We start from the raw sequence: 27,506 nt of genomic DNA, 5'->3' as shown, positions 1-27,506 counted from the left end.
ATGATTTGTGAGCTGGATCGAACGTGTAGACTCGGCACATAAACTTGCCTCAGATTGGAGAAGGGGTATAATGAACAAGTTACAACGTAGATTTGTCGAAATCAGTGAAAGATTCGGAAGAGACTAAACCTCAAAAATTCTGACCATTTTCAACTTGTAACATGCCAAGATCAGGTTTAAACCATTAAAATATAGGCCAGTGGCGAGCGCAAAGTTTGGGGGGAGGGGGTGGGCAGGTTACATTTCATCTAGACAGTCTGGGGATTTGGTTCAGTGAGAGATTTTTAAATCTATCAAATAAGTCCTGTTAACTTGCAGGGTGTATACCTCTTTTCAACACACACAAACACGCACCCACAAATTGTGATTTTATTCCTGGTGGAGGACCCCTAGATCACCCCACATGGGAATGGGCTTCAAGGACCACACGTCCACACCCCTCCTTTGTAACATCCTTCATTCGCCCCTGGCACATCCATATAGGTTCCATCCGACCCTGTTTCCTCCGATATTTGCGGTCCTATATGTTGCAGAACGAGTTCAAAAACTGAGGATTGTCCCAAACGTCGCAAGATGTGACTACAATTTCGGTGGCGCTCTTTGGGTATCGCAAGTCTCTAATCGCAAGAAACTGATCACAGCAAAATGGCGACCCACAGGTTACTTCAACGTGAAGTTCTCCACAGATTACTTCTTTACAGTGTCAGACGAACAGTGAGATTGAGAAGTGTCCCAGTGAGAGAAGTGAAAAGCAGACATTTTTCCAACGTAAACGTATGTTTTTTTTTTTTTTAAGAGAGCTAACATGACCATAGGTTCAACGTTAATCCCACAGAAGGGTTAGGCCTAATCTTATTACGGGCAGGTCTAGGCGGCAATGTAGATCTAGGCTAGCCTAGGCAACAGTAAGGTGGCAAGACGAAGGGAGCAATCGGACTTTACTGTATATACTGTCCCAGGAATATGAAAAGGCCCTGAATAATATTAATTTTACCAGTTTGGCCTCCCGGTCTTAGCTAGGCTAGAGTAAGCTTGAACCTAACTAGTAAGGTGGTAGCCTACATGTATTGTAAGTTATGAAATTGCTCATGTTGACAAGTTTATTCATAGCTCAGCGGAGGCAACACATGATCATCAAGTTTATCGAGACTTCCATATTGGACAAAATACATGTTTCTTCTAAACTGGAGTATTTGAACATCATCATGAAAAAAAGACCACCAAAACACTGAGAGTGAGAGAACATCAAAATGCCACTTAGCCCTCTTGTTCAACATGCAACATTTTGTAGGTACAAACCAAAGATATCAACATGGGAGGTGGGGGCCGGTGGAGGGCTGAGGAACAACATCAATATCATGTCCCGAGAATTTCCAGATAATATATGGTCACCTTAAGCTACAGACTGTATGAGGATGGATAATACATGTAACTCTAAAAGAGAAACATTTCTTATTCTTTTCATATTTCAGTGAGTTGGATAGAGATTAACATATCCTCACCATGAAAGAGAAGATGATACAAGTATAAAGTTTCAGTAAATTTGAATGAAATCGAGCGACAGACATACAAAAATACAGATTGTTTTGTCTAAGTTTTGGTGTAAGACTGCATTATAAAATTATGTTATAAACTTACAAAAACCAATGCCTATCATGATGGCCACATGTTTTTGGGATGCTAGCAGTGAAATCTTTAAATAAATTCTTGTGTCCTGGAAGCAAGGTCCTTCATTCATAACAATGCTGCTGTTTCTTTTGACAGAGATTACACTGTCATAGATGGCTGACTGGAACCAATCACTCTCGTGGAATATTGCTGCAGTTTGGTCATCAAGGAAAGAACGTTCAAGGGAAAATATTACCTGTCATTTGTGCACATTCATACAGTACTTCTGATGTAAGTATCAATATATGTATGCATTCTTCATCTCTCTACAAACGTATTTTCACAAGCAGTGCTGCTGTGGTCAGAATTGAAGCAATACTGTATCTACCTGTATAAAATTGTTTTGTGGTGTTTTACTGTAAAATGTGTTTATGCTTCGTGCCAGGAACAATATTTGTGTTTATCATGATAAAGGGCTTTAAAATGTCAGTAAGTGCAAATCATTTTCCTTCAATCATATAATAAGCTGCAATAGATAATGACCTTTGATGCAACAGCCAATGGCACTTTTAGTCTGCAGTGATCAGAAAGCTTATGTTTTGCAGTTTTTTAGCCTCTTTGGGGGGGGGGGGGATTTAAATCACAGAGTTGTTCTTCAAATGTAATCATTAAATAATTCCTTTTAGCACAGTGTGAAAGAAGTGTTGAACAGCTTACCACTTTGTTTCTCAAATCAGCAGTTATTTTTACGATGTTTAAGCAACCACCAATGTGGGAGAAACCCGCAAGTGCTTATGGATTACAACTTACCCTTAGGGTGGCTTCCAATTCAACATTTTAACTCAAATTTGGAATCCTTTTTCAATTTAGAAAATCAGCTCCCATGTGAAAATTGTAGATTGCTCTTTGGATGGAAAAACCCACCTCACTATGACCCGGCCGGGTATCAAACCCGCAACCTCCCGATTGCTAAGCCTCATTGCTTCAATTGCCACCACCTATGTCCACGGGGCCACAGCAACGGTAAATTTGTTTACAACACCATTGCCTGTGGCGAAGTGTATATGAAAGACAGAAGGAACTCAAAAAGAATTTGTTCGTTGGTTTTTTCTTCTCATCTCACAGAGCGAGACTCTTACAGACTCAGCGGTAGAAATAACAAATTACTCCGCGACCGAAATTTCAGATGTCGCATCCCTCTCTACCACAGCTCAGGACATCCTGCAGCCCGTACAAGAAATTCCTTTCACGGAGCTTGGATTAGGCGGATACACGCCAGTAGGATTGTTACAATCATGTTTTGAGTTTCTACACATGTCAGCTGGATTACCCTGGTGGGCAACAATTATAACTGGTATGGATAATACGTTTGAAGTTGAATTCTCATATCCAGGGCCAAGTTTAAGATGTTCTGCTTGTCTATCTGAAAATCTGACCGTTCCCTCAGGGGTGTAGTCTGAACTGCATAGTCAGTTATCCAACAAGATTAAAAGTATTTTATGACGGGTATGGGACTGGGTGCTGGTACCGTAAATTAAGTAATTGTCCCAAGGAGATTCACAAGGAAAGTCTTGCTTTTCAGACCAAAAAAAATTGTTAGACACATCTTTTTATTTCCAGGACCTGAAATAAATGTCCCCTAAAAAATATGCCAGAATGATATTTGAACCCTGTTCTGACTAAACAGTTTCTTTTTTCTTCTTTCTTCAACTTTGTTCATAATTTCCCTGTCATTTTCGGCTGTTTACTTGTATAAGACCTAAGTAATAAGAATGGTCATGTGGAAAATGAACAAGGCAATAAAAGGGAAGGGGGTAGAGATTAGTGCTGTGAAAATATTGCACCAGGTTTGTAGAGAATAATTGACCCAGTGAATCTTGGCGATGGATGATATTTTGCAATTTCAACTATCTCATCATTATATTCTTTTCATTTTCAGCCTGTCTCTTTTTATTATTTTCTAAGCCTTTTATTGCTTAAATCTGCTTCCATCCTACAAGTTTTTAAATTTCCATCCTCCTCCAGCTACCGTCATCGCTCGTTGTGTAATGTTTCCTGTAATAGTCAAGAATCAGCGTGCATCCATCCGGTTGAGCAACGTCATGCCGACCTTTCAGAAACTCACAAAGAAGATGAACGAGGCTCGGCAGTCGGGTAACCAGTTTGAAAGTAAGCTATGGCCAGCCGTGTTTGTACACGTTGCTACTGGCAGAATATATCCATACCTCAAGAGGTGCCGGTCTACCTGGAAGTAAAATGTTCAATGAGGAGCATGACAGTTTACGCCAACACACACACCTGAAATCATAGTCAGCCTTGCATTCACTACCACTAGCGTGTCTGTGTCAATATGGCGTATTTTAGACAGACGAGATTGCAATTTGGTGTGTAAATTGACACATCTCAGACTTTTGTGTGTGAATAGACACATCTCAGACTACACTAAAGGTCTTTTTCTGCCGAAGCATGAATTGAAAGATGCAGTGGATAACTTCCCTCAAACTGCTCTTGATAATTATGATATCATACTTTGAAATTGTTGACATAGTGTGAAATTTGGTCTATCCTGTTTAGACAAACTAATGCCTGTTACTACTGAGTGTGGTTGAGCTGTCCATGTTTGAGGGACATGCTCAGCATTTAAATGACAGCATAGCCTAAAATATTCAGCGGATAACTGTAATCACTTGCTTCTGATAAATGTGATATCAATTTTCAAACAAAAATTTCCTACAGTTTGTGTTTTGACCATCACTACCAATATGAAAGACTTCTAATAAGATATTTATGAGTTTTACTCCTACCTATCCTCCTCCCCCTGTTGGTTTCTTTCTTCTCTCCATCCCTTGTCTACTAATCCTCTTACATCTATCTCTTTGTGTTCACCATGCTCATTAACCTGTCTGTATTCTGTGTGTGTGTATTTGTCCCTTCTGTTACTGTTACTTGTCATTCAGCCTCTGAAGAAGATCTTGCTAGGATCGAAACCTCAGGCCCACTTACTTTCACACAAGATATTTATGAGAAACTAATGAGAGACGACCATTCTTGTGTTTCATGACTTCTTTCTGCTTTTTTACTGTTTTCTTGCGACAGTGACAAAACGTAACATGGAACTGCAGAGGTTTGTGAAGAAACACGACGTCAATCCTCTCAAAACACTCGTCGGTGTTCTCGTACAGGCAAGGATTCATACTTTTAGTTAATAATATGTACATGGGTATATTTCGGTGCTAAAGTCAGATTAGAAAAGTGTTCACTTTTAAAAGACAATCATCGCCGTGAGATTTGTTTCCACACTGCCCAAGATTGTTTAATTCTAGTCTAAATTAAGGCTCAATCTTGCAGTCTTACTCTAGTCTCTAGACTATGCTAGATTTACAGAATGGCCCAAATATGGGAAGGAATTATGATGATCCCTTTGGGTGAGTACAAGCATCGGTAGTTGTGCTACAATAAGAGAGAATACAGATTCACTACAAATCTGCCTCAGTTATTGGTTTTGTTTTGCACATTGTTTCTGCACATAAGTTAGTCAATAGCAGGGGGGTAGGAAGCTTTCAAAAAGTGGAGGGCGGGGCACAACATCAGAGGGGCACTTTCTCATTCCACAAACACGACTCGTTATGCTATAAACCGATACACACCGGCCATATCACTTAAATATATATGATGTGTTAGTATGCTATCAATACTATGATGGTGCACGTGAATAATTTAAAAAAATTTAAAAGATATCCAAAAGACAGTTCTTCATCAAAGGGGCACATTTTATTTGCCATTAGGGCACATTTGCTATTTCGGAAATAAGTGGGGGGGGGGTCAATAGGGTACAGTACTTGGTAATTTGTCAATGGATACAGTAGCTTGAAGACTAGAAGCATAGATTTATGCAATCTTGCTAGTATAAAGAATTGAAGTGAGATATTGAGTTCAGGGAGAGGGGGTGGGAGAAGAGGGAGGGTTGCTTTGATTAGTCAAACTCACTTGATTTTACGATTTTGGTATTTGTCCCCATGCAGGCGCCAGTTTTCATTTCGTTTTTCATCGGTCTGAGAGGGATGGCCCAGCTTCCTGTGGAGAGTATGACAGTGGGCGGCTTGTCCTGGTTCACGGATTTGACCACAGCCGACCCATACTACGCCCTCCCTGTGCTCGCTAGTTTATCCATGTTTGCTGTCATACAGGTCAGTCTAATTTATGTCACCATATGGGACCTTATCTTGTAATGAGCTGCTTAATGTCATTTCATGAGAGTCACTGTTGCTTACTTAGAGCAGGCAATTATTTATTGTGTATTTCTGTAGTGTGTATGCAGGTACAGAAGTTGTGACTTGTACGTATGTATATGTGTGTAAATCACAACTACTTTTAACACACACATGAGCATGTATGCAGTGGCATGTGTTCATATCTGTGTGTTGATAAGTATTCATGAGAATATGTTTGGGTGAGTGTTTGGGTGTAGACATGTGTGTTTGTATGTGGATGTGTGTGTATGTATGCGTTTGTTTTGCTATCTGACCGAGGACTTGAACAAAAGAATTCCAGGTCTTCGGTTGTGATTTCTAAAAAATCACCACGTTCTCGGAAGAATTCTATTGTATGGGGTATTGTTAAGGTTAGGGTACGTGGATTTGAACAATGGAAAATACAATGCGGTCCTCGGTCTGAATGTAATACAAACATGTGTGCCTTGGCGTGTGTTGAGGTATGTATGTTTATGTGCAGATGTATGTCTGTCCATGTGTATTTATGTATGCAAGGGTGTGTTCATGTGGTGTGCATGCGTGTGTGTAGGTAGGCATGTACATGCATCCAGGTTTATTTTTCTTCTTAGTTTGTTAATGTAGTACCTCAAGATATCTAATATGAGAACATTTCACAACTGACATGTGACTCCTCTAGTATGATGACATAGCTATCTCATTAATTAATTAGTTAACTAATTACTTTCAATCTTTGTTTCTTACTTTCTTTACATATCAGCTGGGGGCTGAGGCTGGAGTGAGCAGTGCACAGGCTGAGAAGATCAAGACAGTTCTGAAAATAATGCCATTTGCAATTCTACCATTGATAGCATCATTACCAAAGGTAAGTTAACACAGGAGACTGCAATAGGTTGTCAGCATTGCATTGTACCAAAGAGTTGGGAGAGGGGGCTCTCAAAGGTTGTCTGGGTGATGAAGAAGGGAAGATGATGTGAGTAGTGTGCAGGCTGAGAAGATTAAAACAATTCTGGAAACAATGCCACTTGCTCTTCAAGTGATGATAGGATTTGTTACCAAAGGCAAGTTAATGCAGTGAGTATCTTTAGGTTGTCAGCAATGCATTGTACAGAAGGTCTTTCTACGAATGCCCGGAGGAGGGGGGGGATGGGGGCGAGGAGCAGGGCTGTGAAAGGGGATGATTCATGTAAACAGTATGTTTTGTATTAAAGTAATGCTTCTATAACCCCTTACAGAAACATAGGGGTCAGTGGAATATATGTTGTTGGGAAACCACAAGTTTTGCAAAGTTGATTACCCAAACCTTTCTGTTGTATGGACATGAAGCAAGTGCCATCAAACAGATTGAAATCAAACCTGCAATTATAACTTAATTTGCATCTTTTCAGCTTCTTCATTAATAAGACTTAATTAACTAATTGTGTGTACGTTTTTTATCTTTGTTTCTGTGTGTTACAGGCAGTCTTCATCTATTGGTTGACGTCAAATATTTTTTCGCTTTCGCAAGTAGCTCTGTTGAGGATCCCATCCGTAAGGCAAGCCTTGAATATTCCCGAGAAAGTCAAGCATGATCCATCTGACCTCCCCAAGTCAGAGGGTTTCTTCAAAGGTTTGAAATCAGGTACGGATTATTCCACAAAGAGATATTATGTGGGTAGATAATGTCAAACTTAAAAAATGAAAATATTCAACACTTTCATTCGAAACCCCCATCTCAATATATACTTCCCTAACTCGAGATATGGCTGATTGGATGTTAACCTATTTTTACCAGCTAAAGCATCAATTCTTCTTCAGAGTAGATCGCAGTGGGTGGCCTGTAATGTCATCATGGCCGACATTCCTCGAAAACTTTACTTTTCCTAGCATAACTTTCTTGTAGATTTATGCTTGAAGTGTAAATACATTTGGTATTTTTCATTTAGCTACCGATGTTCATTTTATTTATCATTTGATCAAATTGCCATTTTTGTTTGGGTTGAAATATTATTTTCCTCTCTGAATAATTAAGTTATTTTATAAAGGAAACAAAAACATTTTCAGTTGGATTGTCGTGATGACATCATTCACTCTGCTGTTGCCAGATGCAAAAACAAAGTATCACCAAATTTGAAAATTCATATCTTCATGATACAAATTGATTCATTTCTTGTCACACAAAGTGCTAAGAGGATGTTATTTTGACCTGAATTTGCTGAAAATTTCCAGCATTTTTGTGTATGCTTGTTTATAACCAATCACCTTTGGCCTCCGGAATGTCCCTTGTAACATAATCAGCCTCAGGTGACTGAATAAAAATCTACCTTTGTGAAGTTGCTTACTAATTTTGATTTGTAGTGCTATGTGCAGGATGTACGAAATTGTAATTAAAGGACATTAATCACAACTGCCTATAACCATTTTCTTTCTTCATCGAGTTATTAAAGTGATCCCCATATTCCTCTCTTCAGGTTGGGAAAATGCAAAAGTGCAACATGAAGTGGACACGAGAGTCAAGTCTCAAACTGAGGCCCTCCGTCAAGCTGGGACCGGTCCGGTTCCCCAGACGTTTGCTCAAGACCCGACAAGGCCCCAGCCGACTGCAGCTAAGTCTACTTCTGCAAGTAGCAAGCCAGTGAGGAGAAAAGTACGATGATCGGCAATTTGCTTTGTGACTGATATGTGTGAAATTTAAGGAGATGCATGGACCACATCTAGGGAACCTGGCTCAAAGTTTTCAGATCCTTATCTGGATGTCACACCAACTCATTTATCCCCATGGTGTGGAAAGTGTTATAGACAGACAATTGGGTCAAGTTTGGTGCAATTTGATGTGAACTATCTGCAGACTTATTTCCAAAAGGGGGAATAAGAGGGGGTCAGGTGGAGTTGAAGAGAGGGGGGTCAGTTGAGGAGGAGCAAAAAGGACGGATGTTACCTTAAACTTATAATGTCTGCGATGAAAAGTAAAAGAAATCATAGAAATGTAAATCAATTTTTCATAGTTCAGATTTTAAATAAATGAAAATCACTGAAAATGTTCTCACCTCCTTTTTCTTGTTCTTGCTAAGCAATTTTGGTCTTTATGTATAGAACCAGTGAACTTCTCGATATTCCCATGTTGGAATCAGATATTTGCAAAGAAGAATGAATCTACAGTAGATCTTTAGAAGACATGGGGCAATGAGATGGTTATATGGATGTTCAAATCAACTCGCCGAGTGGATCATACAGCCTAAGTGGCCAAGTCTCAAAGAATGAAGAGCACGTCAGAACTGTTTTTATTTCCTGTTTAATGTGGTTTATTTATAAATATGCAAAAGCAAGCTTGGTTTACAGAACCTTTATTGCCAATCAACAAATCTTATCTACTAACAAAAGAACCGTAGTTGGCTGTTGCTATGGAGACAATGGAGGGAGACATACTTAATTATGCATGTGAAGAAAGATTCATAAGAAGTCAGCAAATGGAAATGAGTTTTTTAAGGTTCAAAAAATTGCTACAAATTTGTGTGGATGAAAATAAGACTTAATTCGGGAAAAAAAGTAAAAATGTCTTTTCTTAATAGATTTGGAATTATTCAGTTGAAAGTTAAGTTTAATAGTTTTTTTACACCAAAAATGATCATATTAAAAATTATGAATCACAAGCATGGTGAAAATGAAATATTTACCAGAATACAGAAATGTTAAAGACTCTTTTTATCAGATTCAGTGATTTACAAGACATTTGCCCCAGCTGATTTAGGTGGGGGCCTGAACCTTTGTGGGAGACCTGTCAAGACAAAATCAAGGATTTTATAAAGGATTGGGGTGCTGCCCTGGGGTCATGGCAGCTAACTACCCCATAAAAAGAAATCTTCAAAATTAAGAGATCATTTTTCAGAGGCATATTTAGGCTATAATTTAGGTCGTCTATGTAAGAAGCCATAGAGGCATGGTTGTGCGAATAAATACTTCTGTGTCAGGTGTATACCAATAGTAGTGGTCTAAAAGTCCACTCCCCCACCCCAACCCCAACCCCCTGTCTGAACGTGAAATAACTCATAACAACTTTGGTTGTTGTATTAGCGAATAATACTATTACTTATATTGACTGTCCATGGACTACATACCTCATCAGATCAGAGGAAACGGAGTGACAGAATTGAGGAAATGGAGTAGTTTTATTGAATTACATGTTTTTAAATATTTATCATTGCGCAATTATTTGCAATAATTTGGTCTCGTAATCCGGAAGTCATTGGAGTCTGAGTGCCATTCTAGCCATCAATTTATTTTGTTCTTTACCATTGTGTATAATTCTCAGTTTGTTTTTTGTTGTGCAATTATTTATATTATTTGGTGAGTTGTGGTTCAATAGTAAAGACAATTGAACGTTCATAGCTCGTATACATACTCCCGATTCGCCTTCCATTGGGAATTAGAAGCAGCACAGTTAAGTTGTCTTCCAAGTTGTTTTTTTCTTGAAAACGATAGTTTTCTGCATTTTGTAATAACAAAATAAAAAGAAGTTGAGGGCCTATCCGGGAATCGAACCCGGGACCTCTCGCACCCAAAGCGAGAATCATGCCACTAGACCAACAGGCCACTTAACAATTGGACAGTGTATTATATTCCAAGATGTTCAAGTCGCTTGGTTTTGTCTTGGATGATCAGCCCTATACCATAGTACTTTCTAGTTTTATTACAATAAAAGAAATTATAAAACAATGTCATGCAATTTCACTGACGTTGGCAAACTTCATTTGGAAAGAGGACTAACAATCAATACCACGATAATGTAAGCAACATACAGCAAAACAAGAAGTTGAGGGCCTATCCGGGAATCGAACCCGGGACCTCTCGCACCCAATGCGAGAATCATGACACTAGACCAACAGGCCACTTAATTATTGGCCAGTGTATTGTTTTGCAAGATGTTCAAGTCGCCTGGTTTCATGGGCGGCGATCCGTACTTCCGAGTGGGGGGGGGGGGATATGACCTTGTTGACTATCTAAGCGTAGCGCCACCATGAGTTGGCGCGAAGCGTACAAGAAAATTTGGGGATTTACAAACCCTCTAGATGGCCGGAAACGGCACTTGCCGAGGTTTCCAAGCGGCATATACCCAACTTTAAAATAGGGATTTCATGTCCGAAATATCTCATAATCAGGATCCAAAATACTTTTTTTTAATTTCGGGTGTTATTTTGGGAAAATTGCCCCTGTAAATCTTGTTTCAGGCGCTACGTTAGAATGTTCGAGAGCTCTTTATATTATTCGATGAAGAAAATGGCCTCATGCAGGCTATTATAGGCCTATACACATGCAATACACAATTACACATAGTTACATTCCTAGGTACCGATTGCTAGGGCATCCAGGTGAAACGTACGTGTATTAACAGGGGCGTCGGAAGCTATTTGGGATTGGTATGGAAGATCAGAGTGTGGCCATCTACCATAATTATTGGGGGGGGGGGTGGGGGACGTTTGGAAGGTCAAACTACGCTACGCGCCACCATTGGTTGGCGCGTAGCGTAATGGAGAAAATTTTGAAAAAATGCCTCCCAGATTGCAGGAAATGGCACTTCCCGGGCTTTTCTTCTGTGCATTCTCCCTTGTCTGTTTTTGTACCCGATTAATCTTCTGAAACACATTTTGAAGTATGTTTTCACTTTGGTTCTTTATTTTTTGCCTTTTTTTTCTTCTTAGTGCTACTTTTTTCTCCTTTTTTTTGCGCCGTGAATATTGGTCCGGCAAACCGCTCCGACGCCCCTAATTAAGCATTACCCTGGTAACATGAGATTCTCAGCTGTTCGAGGGAACATGTACGTGTGTAGGCCTACTATAGGGCCTATATGAATACTATGAGGGTGCATATATGTACTATATCAATACCGTGGGCGCAATAATACATTTTGTTGTTATAGGGCCAATGAAGCATACAATCAACTATTCTTGCTTTATAAAGACGGTTTATTTGAAAAGATCGCACTGCGTTTATGGTATAGGCGAGAAATGAAGCTAAAAAGAGCCGTACATTCACGATGATGCATAAATGAAGGCATGAAAATATTCTTATTCCTGGCATTTGGTGGGGGGGATATGGTGTATTACATCCCCTCCACCCATTTTCATGGGGGGATATATCCCCCCATCCCCCCCAGGATCGCCGCCCATGCCTGGTTTTGTCTTGGGCGATCAGCCCTTTACCATAGTACTCTCTAGTTTTATTACAATGAAAAAAAAAGTCATGCATTTTACTGACGTTGACAAATTTCAAACTTACTCAATTATGCATGCGAAGAAAGATTCATAAGAAGTCAACAAATGGAAATGAGTTTTGTACCGCTTCAAAAATTGCTACAAATTTCTGCATGGATGAAATTAGACTTGATTGGGAAAAAAGTCAAAATGTCTTTTCTTAATAGATTTGGAATTTTTAAGTTGAAAGTTATGTTTCATAGTCTTTTTACACCAAAAGTGGTCATATTAAAAATTATGAATCACAAGCATGGTGAAAATTAAATATTTAACCAGAATACAGAAATGTTAAGACTCTTTTACCAGATTAAGTGATTTATAGGACATTTTCCCCAGCTGAGTTGAGGTGGGGGCCTGAACCTTTGTGGGAGACCTGTCCAGAAAAAATCAAGGATATTAAAAGGATTGGGTTGCTGCCCTGGGGTCATGTCAGCTAACTCCCCCATAAAAAGAAATCTTCAAAATTAAGAGGTCAATTGTGCATTCTGAGGCATGTATAGGCTATAATTTAGGTCGTCTATATAGCCATAAACGCAAGGTTGTGAGAATAAATACTTCTGTGTCAGGTGTATAGTAGTGGTAGTAGTGTAATAGTAGTGGTCTAAAGGTCCACTCCCCCACCCCTACCCCAACCCCCTGTCTGAACGTGAAATAACTCCTAACAACTTCGGTTGTTGTATTAGCGAATAATATCATCACTTATATTGACTGTCCATGGACTGCATACTTCATCAGACCAGAGAAAAGGGAGAGACAGAATTGATGGAGTAGTTTTATTGTATTACCTGTTTTCAAATATTTATCACCTTTGGCATTTCCATTTGGAATATTTTGGTCTTGTAATCCAGAGTTCATTGGAGTCTGAGTGCCATTCTAGCCATCAATTTATTTTGTTCTTTACCATTGTGTATAATTCTCAGTTTGTTTTTTGTTGTGCAATTATTTATATTATTTGGTGAGTTGTGGTTCAATAGTAAAGACAATTGAACGTTCATAGCTCGTATACATACTCCCGATTCGCCTGTCATTGGGAATTAGAAGCAGCACAGTTATATTGTCTTCCAAGTTGGTTTTTCTAGAAAACGATATTGTTCTGAGTATTGTAATAAAACTAATAAAAGGAAGTTGAGGGCCTATCCGGGAATCGAACCCGGGACCTCTCGCACCCAAAGCGAGAATCATGCCACTAGACCAACAGGCCACTCAACACTTGGTTAGTGTATTATTTTCCAAGATGTTCAAGTCGCTTAGTTTTGGGTGATCAGCCCTTTTTGCCATAGTAGCTTCTAGTTTTATTACAATGAAAAAAAAAAGTCATGCAATTTAACTGATGCTGAAAAACTTCATTTGGAAAGAAGGCTAACATCAATACCACGATAATGTAAGCAGCATACAGCAAAACAAGAAGTTGAGGGCCTATCCGGGAATCGAACCCGGGACCTCTCGCACCCAAAGCGAGAATCATGCCACTAGACCAACAGGCCACTTAACATTTGGACAGTGTATTATATTCCAAGATGTTCAAGTCGCTTGGTTTTGTCTTTGGCGATCAGCCCTTTACCATAGTACTCTCTAGTTTTATTACAATGAAGAAAAAAGTCATGCAATTTTACTCACGTTGAAAAACTTCATTTGGAAAGAGGGCTAACAATCAATACCACGATAATGTAAGCAACATAAGCAAAACAAGAGGTTGAGGGCCTATCCGGGAATCGAACCCAGGACCTCTCGCACCCAAAGCGAGAATCATGCCACTAGACCAACAGGCCACTTAACATTTGGACAGTGTATTATATCCCAAGATGTACAAGTCGCTTGGTTTTGTCTTGGATGATCAGCCCTATACCATAGTACTCTCTAGTTTTATTACAATAAAAGAAATTATAAAATAATGTCATGCAATTTCACTGACGTTGACACACTTTATTTGGAAAGAGGCGGCGGGCTGGGGGCTGCAGCCCCCCCCCAACTAAATATATTTGATAAAAAATCGGGCAATATGTTAAAAAATTTTCGGGCACCTACTGAAAGAAATCTAATTTGCAATGTGTTTTCAATGGTTAAATTCTATTATTATGATCATTATTATTGTACCGACTTTCCCACTAATTCTAACCAATGTGGAAGGGTAATAACACGGCAAATGATTGTATGTAATTGGCATGCGATATAATAACCGACGCATGCCTATATGATTATGCACATTAACATGTTGAACGCGCGCGGAGTGCGCGAAAAATTTCGGTTATATTTTTTCGGACAAGTCGTTACAGACCCCCCCCCCCAATTTTGGTTATATTTTTCGGGCAAGTCGTTACAGCCCCCCCCCCAATTTTGGTTATATTTTTCGGGCAAGTCGTTACAGCCCCCCCCCCCCCCAAGCAACATACAGCAAGAATCTATGAGACGGAACAGTGTCAGCCACAACGATTGAAGGCACAATAAAATCACCGGGCCTATCCGCGAGCTCTCGCGCCTACAGTGAGAATGACGCCTGCAGCTGCAGACTACAGGTGCATGGACAAAGCGCGGTCTGCGGTCAAATTTTCTGAAACCGGCAGTTTTTCAAGCCTGATAATATGAATATAAAGTGTTATGAGTTACCGTTTAGTTTACTCTCTTCATCTTCCAAGCTGGTATAAGTCTAGAGCCAATTTACCAAACTCTATACATGTCAAAATGAAGACGCAATAACAGGAATTTATACATAAGGAAAGGAAGAGTTCAATAAAAAAACAGTAGGCTAAAGAGACTAATCTTGCAAAGAAGCAAAATAGTAATAAATCCAAACGATTTGACAATTTCTTTAAAAAATAAACCTTCAGTGATAGAAAGTGAGTCCTAGTTTTGAATTTAAAGAAGAGAGGTCCGTTTCAAATGTAAAAGGACTTTGTCTATATATATATATATATATATATATATATATATATATATATATATAACGAGACTATGACAAGATAGGCGTAGGAGCCTCATTTGATTTGGGGGGGGGGGGGCTGTAACAACTTGCCCGAAAGATATAACCAACATTTTTTCGCGCGCTCCGCGCGCGTTCCACACGTTAATGTGCTTATCATATAGGCATTCTTCGGTTATTGCATCACATGCCAATAACATATTATCATTTTCCGTGTTTTTACCCCTTCCATATTGGTTATAATTATTGGGGAAGTCGTTGCAACAATAATGATAATAATATAAGTTTAACCATTGAAAAACACATTGCAAATTCTTCTTCTTTCAGTAGGTGCCAGTGGCGGAGCTATAGAGGGATATTGGTCAGGGGGAGAGAATGGTCTGTAGGGGCGCTTTCGACACTATCTAAGGGGAGCGCCACCACAGGTTGGCGCGGAGCGTACAGAAACTTTTTGAGTAAAGATACTCCCTAGATCGCCGGAAATGAACCTTTCCAGGCCTTGCTAATTTGCAGATAAACGAAGAATAAATAGGTGTCATCGCCATTTGTCAGAAAATTGCACCAACAAAATGTTACAAATGTCAATAGGTATTTGAGAGCGCAATAAAAAAGTTAATAATCGCGAATAAGCTGAAAAGGGCGCCAGAGTCCGTCAGGGGGGCATCCGCCACCTCTGACTGTATGGACGCTCCGCCACTGGTAGGTGCCCGAAAAATTCTCAGCATATTGCCCGAATTTTCACCATGAAAAACTTGAAAAACACATTGCAAATTCTTCTTCTTTCAGTAGGTGCTCGAAAAATTTTCAGTATATTGCCCGAACTTTCACCAAAAATTTGAAAAACACATTGCAAATTATTATTCTTTCAGTAGATGCCCGAAAAATTCTCAGCATATTGCCCGAATTTTCCTCCCAAAAAAATGAAAAACACACTGCAAATTATTATTCTTTCAGTAGGTGCCCGAAAAATTCTCAGCATATTGCCCGAATTTTCACCAAAAATTATGGTTGGGGGCTGCAGCCCCCCCCCAGCCCCCCGCCTCCTACGCCTATGTATGCCAATGAATAAAGTGTTCTTATTGGGGGGGGGGATATTCTCCCACTTTTTGTATCGGTGGACAATATATGGCTTTGCGTCTCCCCCGCTCCCCATACAACACACATACACTTTTTGTACATTGGAGTCCTTATTTCTTGAAAGGAGGGTTACTTCTGTTCAGGCTGGTTTGGTCGATCAAGTGTCATCACACCGACAGTCTAATGATAAATTCCATTTTCCACGAAATTTTGGGTACGAAAATTAAAATTGAGAAAAAGTCTAAGTTTGAGACTAATAGTCGAAACGTTGAGATAATGTAGAAATATTTGTAGATAATTATTCTAAAATTCAATATGAAAAGTTACATTTTTTAGATGAATTCGTACAAGTCAAATTCGTTCAAGTCGAATTCGTATAGTCAAAATATCGTATAAGTCTGCATTTCGTGAAAAAATATCCTACCGAGGGGTTTCCAAGCCCCGCAGACATTTCTGTATGATATAGAGGGCGCTATCCTTAAACTAAACGTTGGGCTACAACGGAAACAAAATAAAGCATTTTGATTGGTTAGAACAGAGCGGTAGATTATTGCTCGTTGTTTAAATGCCATCAAACCAAAATTCCAATTTTCCATTTTCAGAAGAAAGCGCAAATTATAAATTGTAAGTGGTGGTGCCCTATTTTTATATACTTCAATGTTAATCACATTTCTTGTATCGACAAAACCTAGCTATTCTGCTGCAGTACGTACGAAGCGGTACGATTAATGTTGAAAAGTTATCCTAACTTAACGATAGGCTGTGTATAATCTGTGTTAAATTAGAGTCTAGGATAGGCCTAGCTTACGACTTAAAGCCTTTTCGCACTCAGTACTAAGTCTCAGTGAGGCATAACATTAGGCTAATGTCGGAGCGCTTAGGCCTAGTCTACGCAAGTCCAGCACAACACTGTGCAGGATTTGGAGTTGCATTTCAGTTTCATCCTCTTATTAAAAAAAGAATAGCATTGCATTAAACTTTTGATCTATACTAGCCTAGGGATAAAGGCTTCTGCCCCTGACTAGCTTAAATCAAATTCCTACTTGAATCAGGCTAGTCTTAGTTACACTGCCTTTTCAGGCATGGATTAAGATTACTCTGTAGTCTGTACTGCAAGCAGCAAATACACTGGCATTGGGCCAGTAAATAGCCTGAATTTTGAGGCATGACCAGTCATCTAGCTTCCCCACCTCCATCGTCAGTAACTTAGGCCTAGGCTGGTAAAACATTTCATTGTTTACATTCAGCCTCACTGTTAGTGTGGATTTTGGAAACAATTAGGCTAGTCCTGGGCTAGAGGTTAGACCACTTCTCCAGGTCCAGAGCACCCTTGGAGGCTTCCATTAAGGTTCATGTCCAGGTGTTATGTTAACTTTGAAGATGAGTACTGTACACAGTGTACATACTGTATTGTGTTCCTTTCCTAGATAACTTAACACAGACAATATGCCTCGTAAACGGAGAACAAAGCTGACTCATCGCAGCAAACCAAAGCAGCCGGATGATGACAGCTCTCATTCCATGCCAGAGGATGAAGAGAAAGATCGACTAGAGAGCTTCCTGAAAGATTTTGACATTGAAGGTATCGCAATAGGCTATAATAGTACTGATTACTGTCCAAATTATGTAACATGTTTGTTGGAGTAATTTTCAAATCTCATAGCTTCATTTTTAACAAACATGACAATTTTTTTTGGGGGGGGGGGCTGATTTGAATTAACCATTTCTTAGTTGACTCACCATGTTTAAAAATGTTAAACAAGCATATTTGAGCAAAGAGTGTATGCTATACCAGAGTAGTAACAAGACACTTACATTGTTAGTCTGTGACATGTAGTCTTCAGAGCCAAAATAGTTTTTTTTCAGATTGGCCTTACACAGTCTGGTCAGCTTTAGCTTAGTGAGCTTTGAAATTATGTAATAATCTAGATACTGTTTGTGGTGAAGCAGTGATGAATATTTATGCATGACATAAGAAATAAAAAATGAATCAAAATTTTGTAATTAATGCTAGTTAGACACATTAAACATTTGCTAAAATAATTTTGTCAATACCTTCTTGTAATGAGCCAAGGAATACATGTTTAATATTTTCTAGTTAACATTACAAACTGCTATTCAAAATTAAAGATCGACATATTATGCAAAGATGCCTCTGGCTGTTATGGTATAGAAATTTCTCAGCACGTCTTTTCTTTATATGGTCTGCTAAGCAAACCCCATAAAACTTGAAATCCCTGTCAAAATTTGAAGATACTTCATTATCATGTATCGTAGTAATGACTAGGCAATGTATGTATGAAGCATTGTCAAATAGGCACAATAGTGTGTGCTTCATGCAGACTGGTTATATCTTCATTTTATTTTCATAGTTGAGAAGAGAGTGAAAGCAATGAGGTCACAGATGAAGTCTCTCTGCAGTAGTATTCATCATGCTTTTAATCTTGAGATTCTGAGGTTACCAAGTCATGTAAGAGACATGAAGAGGTCTGAACTCTTTGGTAAGTCGAATAACTGGTCGTAACAGGTGGTGGCTCAATGATGGCATATTTAAACTTGATCAACGTCTTCGACATTGTCTGTGAAGGAGCACTAAATGTTAGATATATCTCCAAACTAGAATAAGTTATTTCTTAGCTGTATGATGGGAATTGCTACTGTCAGGTAACTCTATCACATAGATCATATTTCTTAGCTGTATGGTGTAAAATTGCTCATGTCAGGTAACTCTATCACATAGATCATATTTCTTAGCTGTATGGTGGAAATTGCTCATGTCAGGTACAGTAACTCTATCACATTTAAATCAATAGTGACGATCAGTTTTGTGTCTCCATGAAGTAGAGATTATATTGATGTTTGTTCACTTTGTTGCATTAATATTATATTATTAAGACCCTGGTAATGTTTTCAAAACAAACATTTACATTTTTAATTTTTGTCTTGGCCTTTAGCATATATGTTTGTCTTACTCCTACACCTGTAACACAGAGCCTACAGTACTTTGCAATAAAAGTTGGATTTGTTATAGTACTGGCCACAGTGGCCAGGCTAAGGCTAGTTGTCTATGTTATATTGTAAGTTCATCTTTAATGATGAGAGAAGAACAATTTCCACATATAGCTTACATTGCTTTGCTGTGATAAACTCATGAACATTCCCCACTATATTTGTCACTCCATATCCGGTTCCTGTCTTATAGCACGAACATGAAAATTTAAATACATACATGATATAAGTACATGTAACTTATAACAATTTAACTTATAATATTCATAATCAAAGTTATTTTGTGCATTCTCTCTCTGTGTCTCATAGTACATTGTTATGAAACTTATTTGAATATCATTTCTGTGACTTAGTCTGCATACTGGTCAGTGGTTCCAAAGAAATGAGTCTCGCCATAAAATATTTTCTTTGCATGATTTTTGCTCCCCCTCCTGCTGCAGGTGAGAAAGAAGTCGATGAAATCAAGGAGGAAGTCAGTAGTAGCGTAGACAAGCTTTTAGCAGAACAGTTACAAACAGACACAGCACCCTTAAAAGATGGAACCTCAACACAGAACAAGGTCAGTATTGAGGGACTTTATGTTCTTGAAAAATAGAGGGCAGTGTGCTGGATTCGTGAAGCTTTGTGTTGTGATTGCAGCATAAAACACATCTCTAAAACATGTGAAGACAAAATATATATATAATCAATTAGTTTGCTTTTTATTTATGATCTTATAGTTGTTTAATGAAATAGTTCAGAGATAAAAATTTTTTTTAAAAAAAGAACAATTTTCCCCTTCAAATTCTGATAAAGTTATGCATTAAATTCCTACCTTACATGTATGGCATATTTGCAATTGTAATAATTAAGTTTTTGTCCAAGATTGACGTCAAAGCAATCAGGTAACAGTGCTAGATTCTAAGAGCAGCTTGTGGTATTTGCAATGTAGCATCTCCATTTATGCCAACCAGTGATGTCAAGTAGTACTTGATTTCAGACGTGGGCTCGAGTCACGACTCTAGTCCATTTTCCAAGGACCTGAAGTTGGATACCAAGGACTTGGACTCAGACTCAGATTTGAAGAAGTTACAAGACTCAGTTGCATTCCAAGGAATTGGACTAGGATGTGCTGGACTAGACTACAACACTGATATTTTCCAACACAAAAGATGTGTTTAATTTCAGTATAGATGTTGAAAAGAATGTTTCTAACATATATTTGACTTTTATAAGAAGAACCTAGCAAAACCTTATCCCCGGTTAAGTTTGCATTCTACTTCCTATGTGCCATTGTGTAGAACTGACAATGAAATGTTTCACATTTTGTTTGCACCAACATTGACATGGAAACAAGCAGGTGTGTTGTCATCTAGGTGAATGTTGAGAAGATATGTTTCTCTTTTCTTTGTTGCATTTCAGAAGGGAAGGACAAGAAAGAAGACAGCCACTACCAAAAAGACCAAACGTGCGACCACGGCTCGACGGAAGAAGACCATCCAAGATGAGAACGACCCTACTTCTACTGTAGTAAAACCTACCAGGCAGTCTACCAGGTAAGAGAAACATTTATTTCAGAAATAATTCAGCTCTCTGTCAAGTTTGTTTTATTATTATCTGAAAGCCTAAATCAGAAAATTTGAATGAGCCTGAAGAATCACAATAAGAAACACACACAACGAACTATCAAAGCAGGAAGAATACAGTCTGTACTGCAGTGACAGAAACTGTACCAAATGTGTGCAAAATTTAAATTAAATTGTTGAATTCATTCAAAACAAAATAGTGTGTCATGATGCTGCTAGTTTTGGTTGGCCATCAAATATTCAAAACAGGCATTTTTAAGTTTGCAAATATTTGTCACGAGGAGACCAAAATTAAATGAGATAAGACTACATACAATCATTGAAGAAAATTTCTGTGATTGGACATAAACTCCTGAAAATGTCATTTAAAGGTACCATCTTGTCAAGTTGTATGACTGGTAAAGTTTATGAATATTCAGATTTGAGACCTGCACATGCCCAGTCTGCCTGTGATAAAGAAACTGATAGAAAATCAAAGGGATATGTCTTCCAATTATGATGCAATTTCTCAAGAGGACCTATATTTGGCTGTGGTGAGGGGGGTCACAATTGGTTTACATTTATTTCCTCCATTCATACATCAAAACCTGTTCCTTTCTAACATATAAACCTGTATGTATAGGAAATTTAGCTGCTTGAATAGTCACAAATGTCACTTTATTACAGACAGTTCCCATCCCTTGTGTGATACACATTTCAATGTTGGTAATTTACACAATAACGTCCTTGGGGACAGTATAGATAAATCAGCTAGCCAAGTTGAAAACAGAATCATAACCAATCACATTTTGGTTTCCAGGTGACTCAGACTTAGCAGGAGCTCCTTCCAGTTGTTTCATTGATTAAGCACAAAACTAAGTCACAGAATGTTTTTAGCTTTAAATCCCTATAGATTGAGAAGTTATAGCCATGTGAAGAGTATTCCCTTATATCTTATGAGCGGCTCATTCCCTTGATTTATTTTGTCGTTGAAGTTTTGGAATAAGTCAGAGAGTGACATTTTAGAAATGACTTTTGAAGTTTAGCTGAATGCTCACTGTTTAATTGTAACAAACAATGCCATGATTTTTCTCCTACTCTTTTATTTCTTTTGCAGAGCTAGTGCCAGGAAGAGGCAGTTTGAAACTCCTGCAAATTCAGTCAACTTTTCTTATCAAGGTTACGATACTCCTTTCATGACACCCAAATTTGATCCAAGGTATTCAGTTTGTTGTTCTTCTTGCCTTCTGAAAAATCTATCTGAAAAATGTAAGAAAATGGCTGATTGGTTGCAGAGATGATTCGAGATTTATAGAAACTGATAGCTCCAATGTCTTTACTTCTATACTTACCACACCTTCCTTTCTGCCTCTCCTCTCCATAGCACGAGATCATTGCTTAAGGGTGTTAAAACAAATTTATGGGCATTTTGGTTCAGCCCCTGCTTCCATTTAGCCATTTTGCAGTTTAAAAAGTTGTTTTTGTGTTACCCCTGACTTTGATCAGCCATACAGAACCATGTAGCTCAACATATGTGATTAATCTGTTTTGTTATCAAGCAGCGTTTTATTCTTAATGTTCATTTGAATGGAAAGTAATAATCGAGAGGGAAATCTCTTTTCGCGCTGCTGTCCAGATGGAACATAATCATAGAATCCTGGTGAAATTTCCATTCAATACTTTGAAGTTTGAGGGTGATGTGTGTTAGCGACCATGATTCTTGAAGCAAGCAGGGGTGTGGTGTAGTATCATGCAAATTCACATATGCATATTCACAGAAACTACCTTTTGCATCAGTGATGTTTGTATCCAGCGATGTTTATAGTGAATGCAATGAATGTCATGGTTTGGTGGTGCTTTCAACTTTATTGACTATTTCTCCTATACCTTCCTATCACCCAGGTTGCCAGTGACACCTGCCATGGCCAGGCAACCCAAGAAGGGTGAAGTCCTCATGTCCTTCGCTGGTAGCCCGGTCATAAATGAAAACGGAGACATCAGGACACAGGCAGGGAAGACAGCACCAAGTATATCAAAGGAGCCTTCCATCCTTACAAACTTACAGGTGATTGTCATTTTCTTCATGACAGTAACATTAAAGGATGGCTTTTAAGAACAATTTTAGCTTTTTGTATGTCAAATCTCCAACAAAAATGACAAGCTTGAGTGCTGGTCATGTTTCTATAGCAGGTTGTCCAACCTACGGCCCGCGGGCCACAGTCCGGCCCGCCGCAGGGTTTGGTCCAGCCCGCCAGACATGCTCTACAGTGCGAAATTTAGTGAGCAGATTTATTGATAACAATTTGAAGCTATATAATCAATCATTCGAAACTTCTGGGTCCAAAAAACTGCATACAGGTCAGTTTGGGTGACACTCTCTCAGCGGAGGGGGGGGGCCGCTGGACTTTATTCATCTGTTTTATCAGGAAGGAAAATAGATCAGTGCGCTCCGCGCGGAGTGCTCACATTTTGTTGCCTTGGGCTTCGGGCAAAAAATCGAGCGTAGGGTTCATGCGGTCCCCTCCTTCATCATAATCATTCCATGTGCCCTCCTCTGCAAAAGGTTGGACAACCCTGTTCTATTGCTATTTCAGTTTTTATTTTTTATTGAAGATGTTCATCTCTTAATACGGCTAAATCTCAATAATGCTCCTTTAAGGTTAATTTGATGATGACATCAGCTCCTCAGTGCAGGCCTGAATATGGCACAATGGGGCTTCATAGGAACAATGGGGCTTCCCTGAACGACATTCAACTTCATTCTTCCAAGATAAATTTGTAAAGCATTGTAAACATGTTATCTGAGGCCATAAAATTCTTTTGTTTTGCTATTGAACTTTGGAAAATTGAAGTGGTTAAAACTACAAGCAGGTCTGGTAGTTGTGTCTATTGCACGGTCTACTACATATCAAACTAATTATGTGCCTAAAGTCATCATTTAGGGAAGCAACGGTATCTAGGTAATAAAATCCTGCTCCAGATGAGTAACAATTTAAAGCTGTTTACACTTCTACAGTAATAACACATCTACAAATTAAACTTTGTTTGTGTGGTTATATCCTGTAATGTACTTTTTAACTAATGACAATGCCTCATTAGCATATATTTAAATGAGAAGCATATATTGTGTAGTCATTATGCAGGGCTCAGGATTAACAGAATATATGTGTGAACTTTCATGGTTCCTACTTGATCAACAGTTAAACATATACAGGTTGTGTCATTGTTGAAATGCAATGTGTACAGGCGATCTAAAAGACACCTTTTGGTCTCCTAGAATACTGAAATTGTTCATTTTATCAGGGAATAATTTATATTGTATATTCCCAAATCAAACTGCTGTGAAAAAAAATGGGAAACTTGCTGTACTACAAGTGCAAATATGTATATTAGTGTTTGTACTCTGAACCATAGCATTTTATTTGAGACATCAGACTTCAGAGGGTTTTTTTGGGGGGTGGGGGTGGGGAGCCCTACTCATCAATTATACCTAATCTAACATTTTGACACAGATATTTTTCACCTTTCATTTGTCATTTTCTTCCTTTCAAATTTTTTACTTTTCATGACTACAGAAGTTGGACGAGGAGAAGATGTTGGAGGAGTTGGAACAGGCCTCCTTGGATGAATCTTCGAGGAAAGAAGTCTTATCCAAGTTACACGTAATCATGGACAGAATTCTAAAAAATACAGCGGATGGTTAAATGTGGGAGGTAGCAGAAGAACGACTACGTGTGTGTATAGAACTATAACGGCCACGTCTACATTATTCGTGGCAGAAATATATTTTTCAGCTTGTTATCAGGAGAGTGAAAATGGCTTGGGTGTAGTAGAAGCAAAGCAGAAAGATGGTAACTAATATTCTGATATTCCTCAGAAATGTTGTATAAAGTTAAAATAACTCCTGAGAGGACAGTCCAGCTTCTTAGTAGGGTGAACTAGTCATGGTGATTGCATTGTTTTACTTTATAGAATTTTAGCTGAAACAGCCTAAATTTACATAAAAAATAAATAAATTAAAAAACACTATCATGCGCAACATTTTCTTACCATAAAGGAATGTCATGCAAACTGGAAGTACTTGTATAGCTACTCATGATATATATATATACATTTATTCAGTTCAGGCATAATCAGAGAGTAAACAGGGATAAAAAGTACTTCCAATTCTGTAAGTTTTGTTTTCAAACACATCAAGTTTGTTGAATGAAGTTCTTTTAAATGCTGAAACTGAAAATTTGAATATCCTTGACTATATTTCGATGACAATTTCATTTGGAGGTACTGCTTATTTTCTTGGATTGGGATTCCTGCAATGCTCTACTTGGGTTTGTGTCTCCTCGAAACCAATGTTTTCGTTTTGAGTGATACCGTGATATATCTCTATCCTAAATATGCAAAGAACCACGAATAAAATGATTTTTACAGAGACAAAATCTCTACCAAGTTTGGTAAAGGTAAATGTTGTTACTTTGGGATGTGAGGAATGGCGTGCCTAAGAAGTAGGGGTTGATCATGGAAATTGGTAAAGTTTGCGTAAGTGGTGTGATGTGAGGGTTGAGTCAGCACCATACACCCGGTAGTGTTTGGTCTAACATTGTACAATTAGCACCAAATCCAATGCACACTCAGTCGTTAAAATTGATTATTTGCTCCAGTGTCCCTTCATTTTACATTTTGGTGGATGAACGTGACTCAACGCTTTCATTGCAGATGTCATTATCTCATAAAATGATGTTCCTTTCGAACCATTTGCTCTACTAAAAGCTACCTTTATTATTAAACAGCCCCCCCCCTCCCCTATCTCGGTCTCTTTCATGTGGTGGTTTTTTTCTTCCTTTGGCAAAGAGATGGTTATTCCGGTATGGAGCCTAGAGGTGCCAAAGATTAAAAGAAGAAATGTCTTAAGACTAGGTTGACATTCTCTTGCAAATGCTTTAAAGTTTCAAAGAATGATCTTTGGCACAGAATTCGTTTTGATATTTTGTGGGACCATTAAAGATGACTGCTATCAGTCTAGGGGGCAGGGGGGCGGGGGGTTAATCTCTACCAGTGTTATTTGTCAACAATTCCAGTCTTTGCTTCCAAGTCTCTCTTTGAAGCACAGAAAATATTTAAAACATATTTTAAATCAGTTAGCAATAGAAAAAGCTGGCAAGTAAATTATCAACACATTTAGCAAATAGCAATGACATTATTTGGATAAGGTTGGTATTTGTACCATTTGACACAAGTTTCTGTATATGTAATTGCAGAACAGCATTGGGGGGTTTCTACTGCCTGAGGTCACTGGTAATGGATCCTATGCTAGTCACTATTTTCTTGTTGCTTTCACGAAATTATATCAGGGAATGATTTAATGTTTCAAAGTCTTCGTAGTAGCTTTGAGGCTCTGAATTCCGTCTCGTATAACATACTATGGTTGTTCTTGTATACAAAAACTGCTATAAGTCTTTCCACTCATATAGCAGATTGCCCATTTAAAGGCTTTGAAGACTCGCCCCAAACAGCGTCCCGCTCTCTGAAAAAAGTTAACTTTCCGTTGCTTGCAAGTGAAGTTTCTTCTTGTCGCTACAAAATACAGACAGTAATAAAAAGGTGATACCTTGTTATTTTTTATCTGGAACTGAGATGTCCATCCCTGCTATGTACACTGTGTTGTGGGTATTGACCGTAGCTGCATGTATTGACTGTACACTAGTGTCTAATTACAGACGGTACCAAGCTGTGTGTGTATTTCCTGGGATCGATGGTGGTGTTCAACACTTCTGTTACACCTCATTCGAAACTAGGTCAGATTACCGGCATCAGACGTATCTTTGTGCGCAAGTCTTCACTCCCTTTAAGCGATTTGATACCGGATAAAAATGATTCCATGTGTAAATTGTGATTTGGTGAGAAACAAGATTTATCAGTATTTCAGAGGTGATATTTAAAATTTCATACATTATGATTAATAGGATGTGAGAGACTTGTCAACAGATAGTGTTCATCTTGGATAGATATAAGAGACGAATAGAGGAGAATGGCCTTGGTATACTATTTACTTCCATCTCACATTTAAGCTGCATTATGAGTACCTCAAGTCTGTCAATGTCCTGGCTCTCATGACTTAGTCGTGGCGGTTGAAACTTGATAAATATGGGATTCAAAAGCCCTTGATTAAAATTACTAGTTTGATCCATAACTTACCAAAAATGGTTTTCTCCTCCAACAAATGAAAAAAAAATGTCTGTGTTTTAATTGAAAAGTTCTACTTTATCATGTGATCTAAAACAATAAGAAAAGGAAGATGTTTTCTTTTTTCTATGTTTAAAATCAACTCAAAATACAGCTTTTGAGGAAATCAAAACCAGATTCTTTCCTTTGTTGGGAAAATTAAAACAAAAGAAAGAAGATATATGTGTTTATATTTGTAGATCATTCATGTATGATCACATTTTATTATGATTTTTAAAACATTGTATGAATTTGTGTAATAGTAGTTTAAGATTCAGCAGTTCTGTTGGATGGATATTTTTGTGATTGATTCATAAATGTAGGCATAAAAAATAATAACATTCTTATCTTATTCACTTTACCCTAAGAAAACTTCACTTTTGCCATGAAAGCTGCTATTGTAGGTTGATCGAAACCCAGCTTGTTATCAGTGGAAAATATGTAAATACAGCATTATTTTACTTCTTAAAAAAAAATGTCTTTGTTTTTTCATTTGATATGTATGAGTTTGTTTTAACTCTTCTCAGAATGTTTGCACAATGTAACACTATTATTATACAGAAATGAGAACGAAAGGTAATATCTAAAACCTGACGAGAGGGGGCCTTGGGTAATAAGGAGATCGGAAAAATGTGATGGGGACGGGAAATTTGGAATAAAGGATAGGGTATTCTCA

The 27,506-nt window shown here is 38.3% G+C and overlaps 2 protein-coding genes and 5 non-coding genes across 7 annotated transcripts; 2 read left to right on the top strand and 5 right to left on the bottom strand.

Annotated features, from left to right (window-relative positions):
• Positions 1–614: 614 nt before the first annotated feature.
• On the top strand, positions 615–8,854 carry LOC139964345 (mitochondrial inner membrane protein OXA1L-like). The gene is made up of 9 exons (XM_071965882.1): positions 615–774; positions 1,765–1,899; positions 2,734–2,962; positions 3,634–3,777; positions 4,705–4,790; positions 5,631–5,795; positions 6,598–6,702; positions 7,296–7,458; positions 8,288–8,854. Exons 1-9 carry the CDS (start codon positions 646–648, stop codon positions 8,470–8,472), a joined length of 1,341 nt encoding a protein of 446 aa, XP_071821983.1. The 5' UTR covers positions 615–645; the 3' UTR covers positions 8,473–8,854.
• Positions 8,855–10,334: 1,480 nt separating this feature from the next.
• Trnap-ugg (transfer RNA proline (anticodon UGG)) lies at positions 10,335–10,406 on the bottom strand. Its single transcript has one exon. It is a non-coding gene; the product is annotated as a tRNA-Pro (tRNA).
• A 224-nt stretch (positions 10,407–10,630) lies between these two features.
• Trnap-ugg (transfer RNA proline (anticodon UGG)) lies at positions 10,631–10,702 on the bottom strand. The gene has a single exon. It is a non-coding gene; the product is annotated as a tRNA-Pro (tRNA).
• A 2,491-nt stretch (positions 10,703–13,193) lies between these two features.
• On the bottom strand, positions 13,194–13,265 carry Trnap-ugg (transfer RNA proline (anticodon UGG)). Its single transcript has one exon. It is a non-coding gene; the product is annotated as a tRNA-Pro (tRNA).
• Positions 13,266–13,476: 211 nt separating this feature from the next.
• Trnap-ugg (transfer RNA proline (anticodon UGG)) lies at positions 13,477–13,548 on the bottom strand. The gene has a single exon. It is a non-coding gene; the product is annotated as a tRNA-Pro (tRNA).
• Positions 13,549–13,761: 213 nt separating this feature from the next.
• On the bottom strand, positions 13,762–13,833 carry Trnap-ugg (transfer RNA proline (anticodon UGG)). Its single transcript has one exon. It is a non-coding gene; the product is annotated as a tRNA-Pro (tRNA).
• Positions 13,834–16,547: 2,714 nt separating this feature from the next.
• Positions 16,548–27,304, top strand: LOC139964339 (borealin-like). Its single transcript, XM_071965869.1, has 8 exons — positions 16,548–16,682; positions 17,486–17,640; positions 18,431–18,559; positions 19,508–19,626; positions 20,469–20,602; positions 21,729–21,830; positions 22,514–22,676; positions 24,187–27,304. The coding sequence occupies exons 2-8, from the start codon at positions 17,505–17,507 to the stop codon at positions 24,313–24,315; spliced, it is 912 nt and encodes a 303-aa protein (XP_071821970.1). The 5' UTR covers positions 16,548–16,682; positions 17,486–17,504; the 3' UTR covers positions 24,316–27,304.
• Positions 27,305–27,506: the final 202 nt, after the last annotated feature.

This window comes from Apostichopus japonicus, chromosome 3, assembly GCF_037975245.1.
Source record: "Apostichopus japonicus isolate 1M-3 chromosome 3, ASM3797524v1, whole genome shotgun sequence".
Taxonomy (NCBI): domain Eukaryota; kingdom Metazoa; phylum Echinodermata; class Holothuroidea; order Aspidochirotida; family Stichopodidae; genus Apostichopus; species Apostichopus japonicus.
The sequence above is the reverse complement of the archived record's forward strand: the minus strand, read 5'-3'. Positions and strand labels throughout refer to the sequence as shown.

Coding starts and splice junctions, on each gene's coding strand:
- LOC139964345 (XM_071965882.1), top strand. CDS start 646: ATGGCGACCCACAGGTTACTTCAACGTGAAGTTCTCCACAGATTACTT. Junction 775..1,764: donor GACATTTTTCCAACGTAAAC/GTATGTTTTTTT, acceptor TTCTTTTGACAG/AGATTACACTGTCATAGATG. Junction 7,459..8,287: donor CTTCAAAGGTTTGAAATCAG/GTACGGATTATT, acceptor TCCTCTCTTCAG/GTTGGGAAAATGCAAAAGTG.
- LOC139964339 (XM_071965869.1), top strand. CDS start 17,505: ATGCCTCGTAAACGGAGAACAAAGCTGACTCATCGCAGCAAACCAAAG. Junction 17,641..18,430: donor GAAAGATTTTGACATTGAAG/GTATCGCAATAG, acceptor TTATTTTCATAG/TTGAGAAGAGAGTGAAAGCA. Junction 21,831..22,513: donor ACACCCAAATTTGATCCAAG/GTATTCAGTTTG, acceptor CCTATCACCCAG/GTTGCCAGTGACACCTGCCA.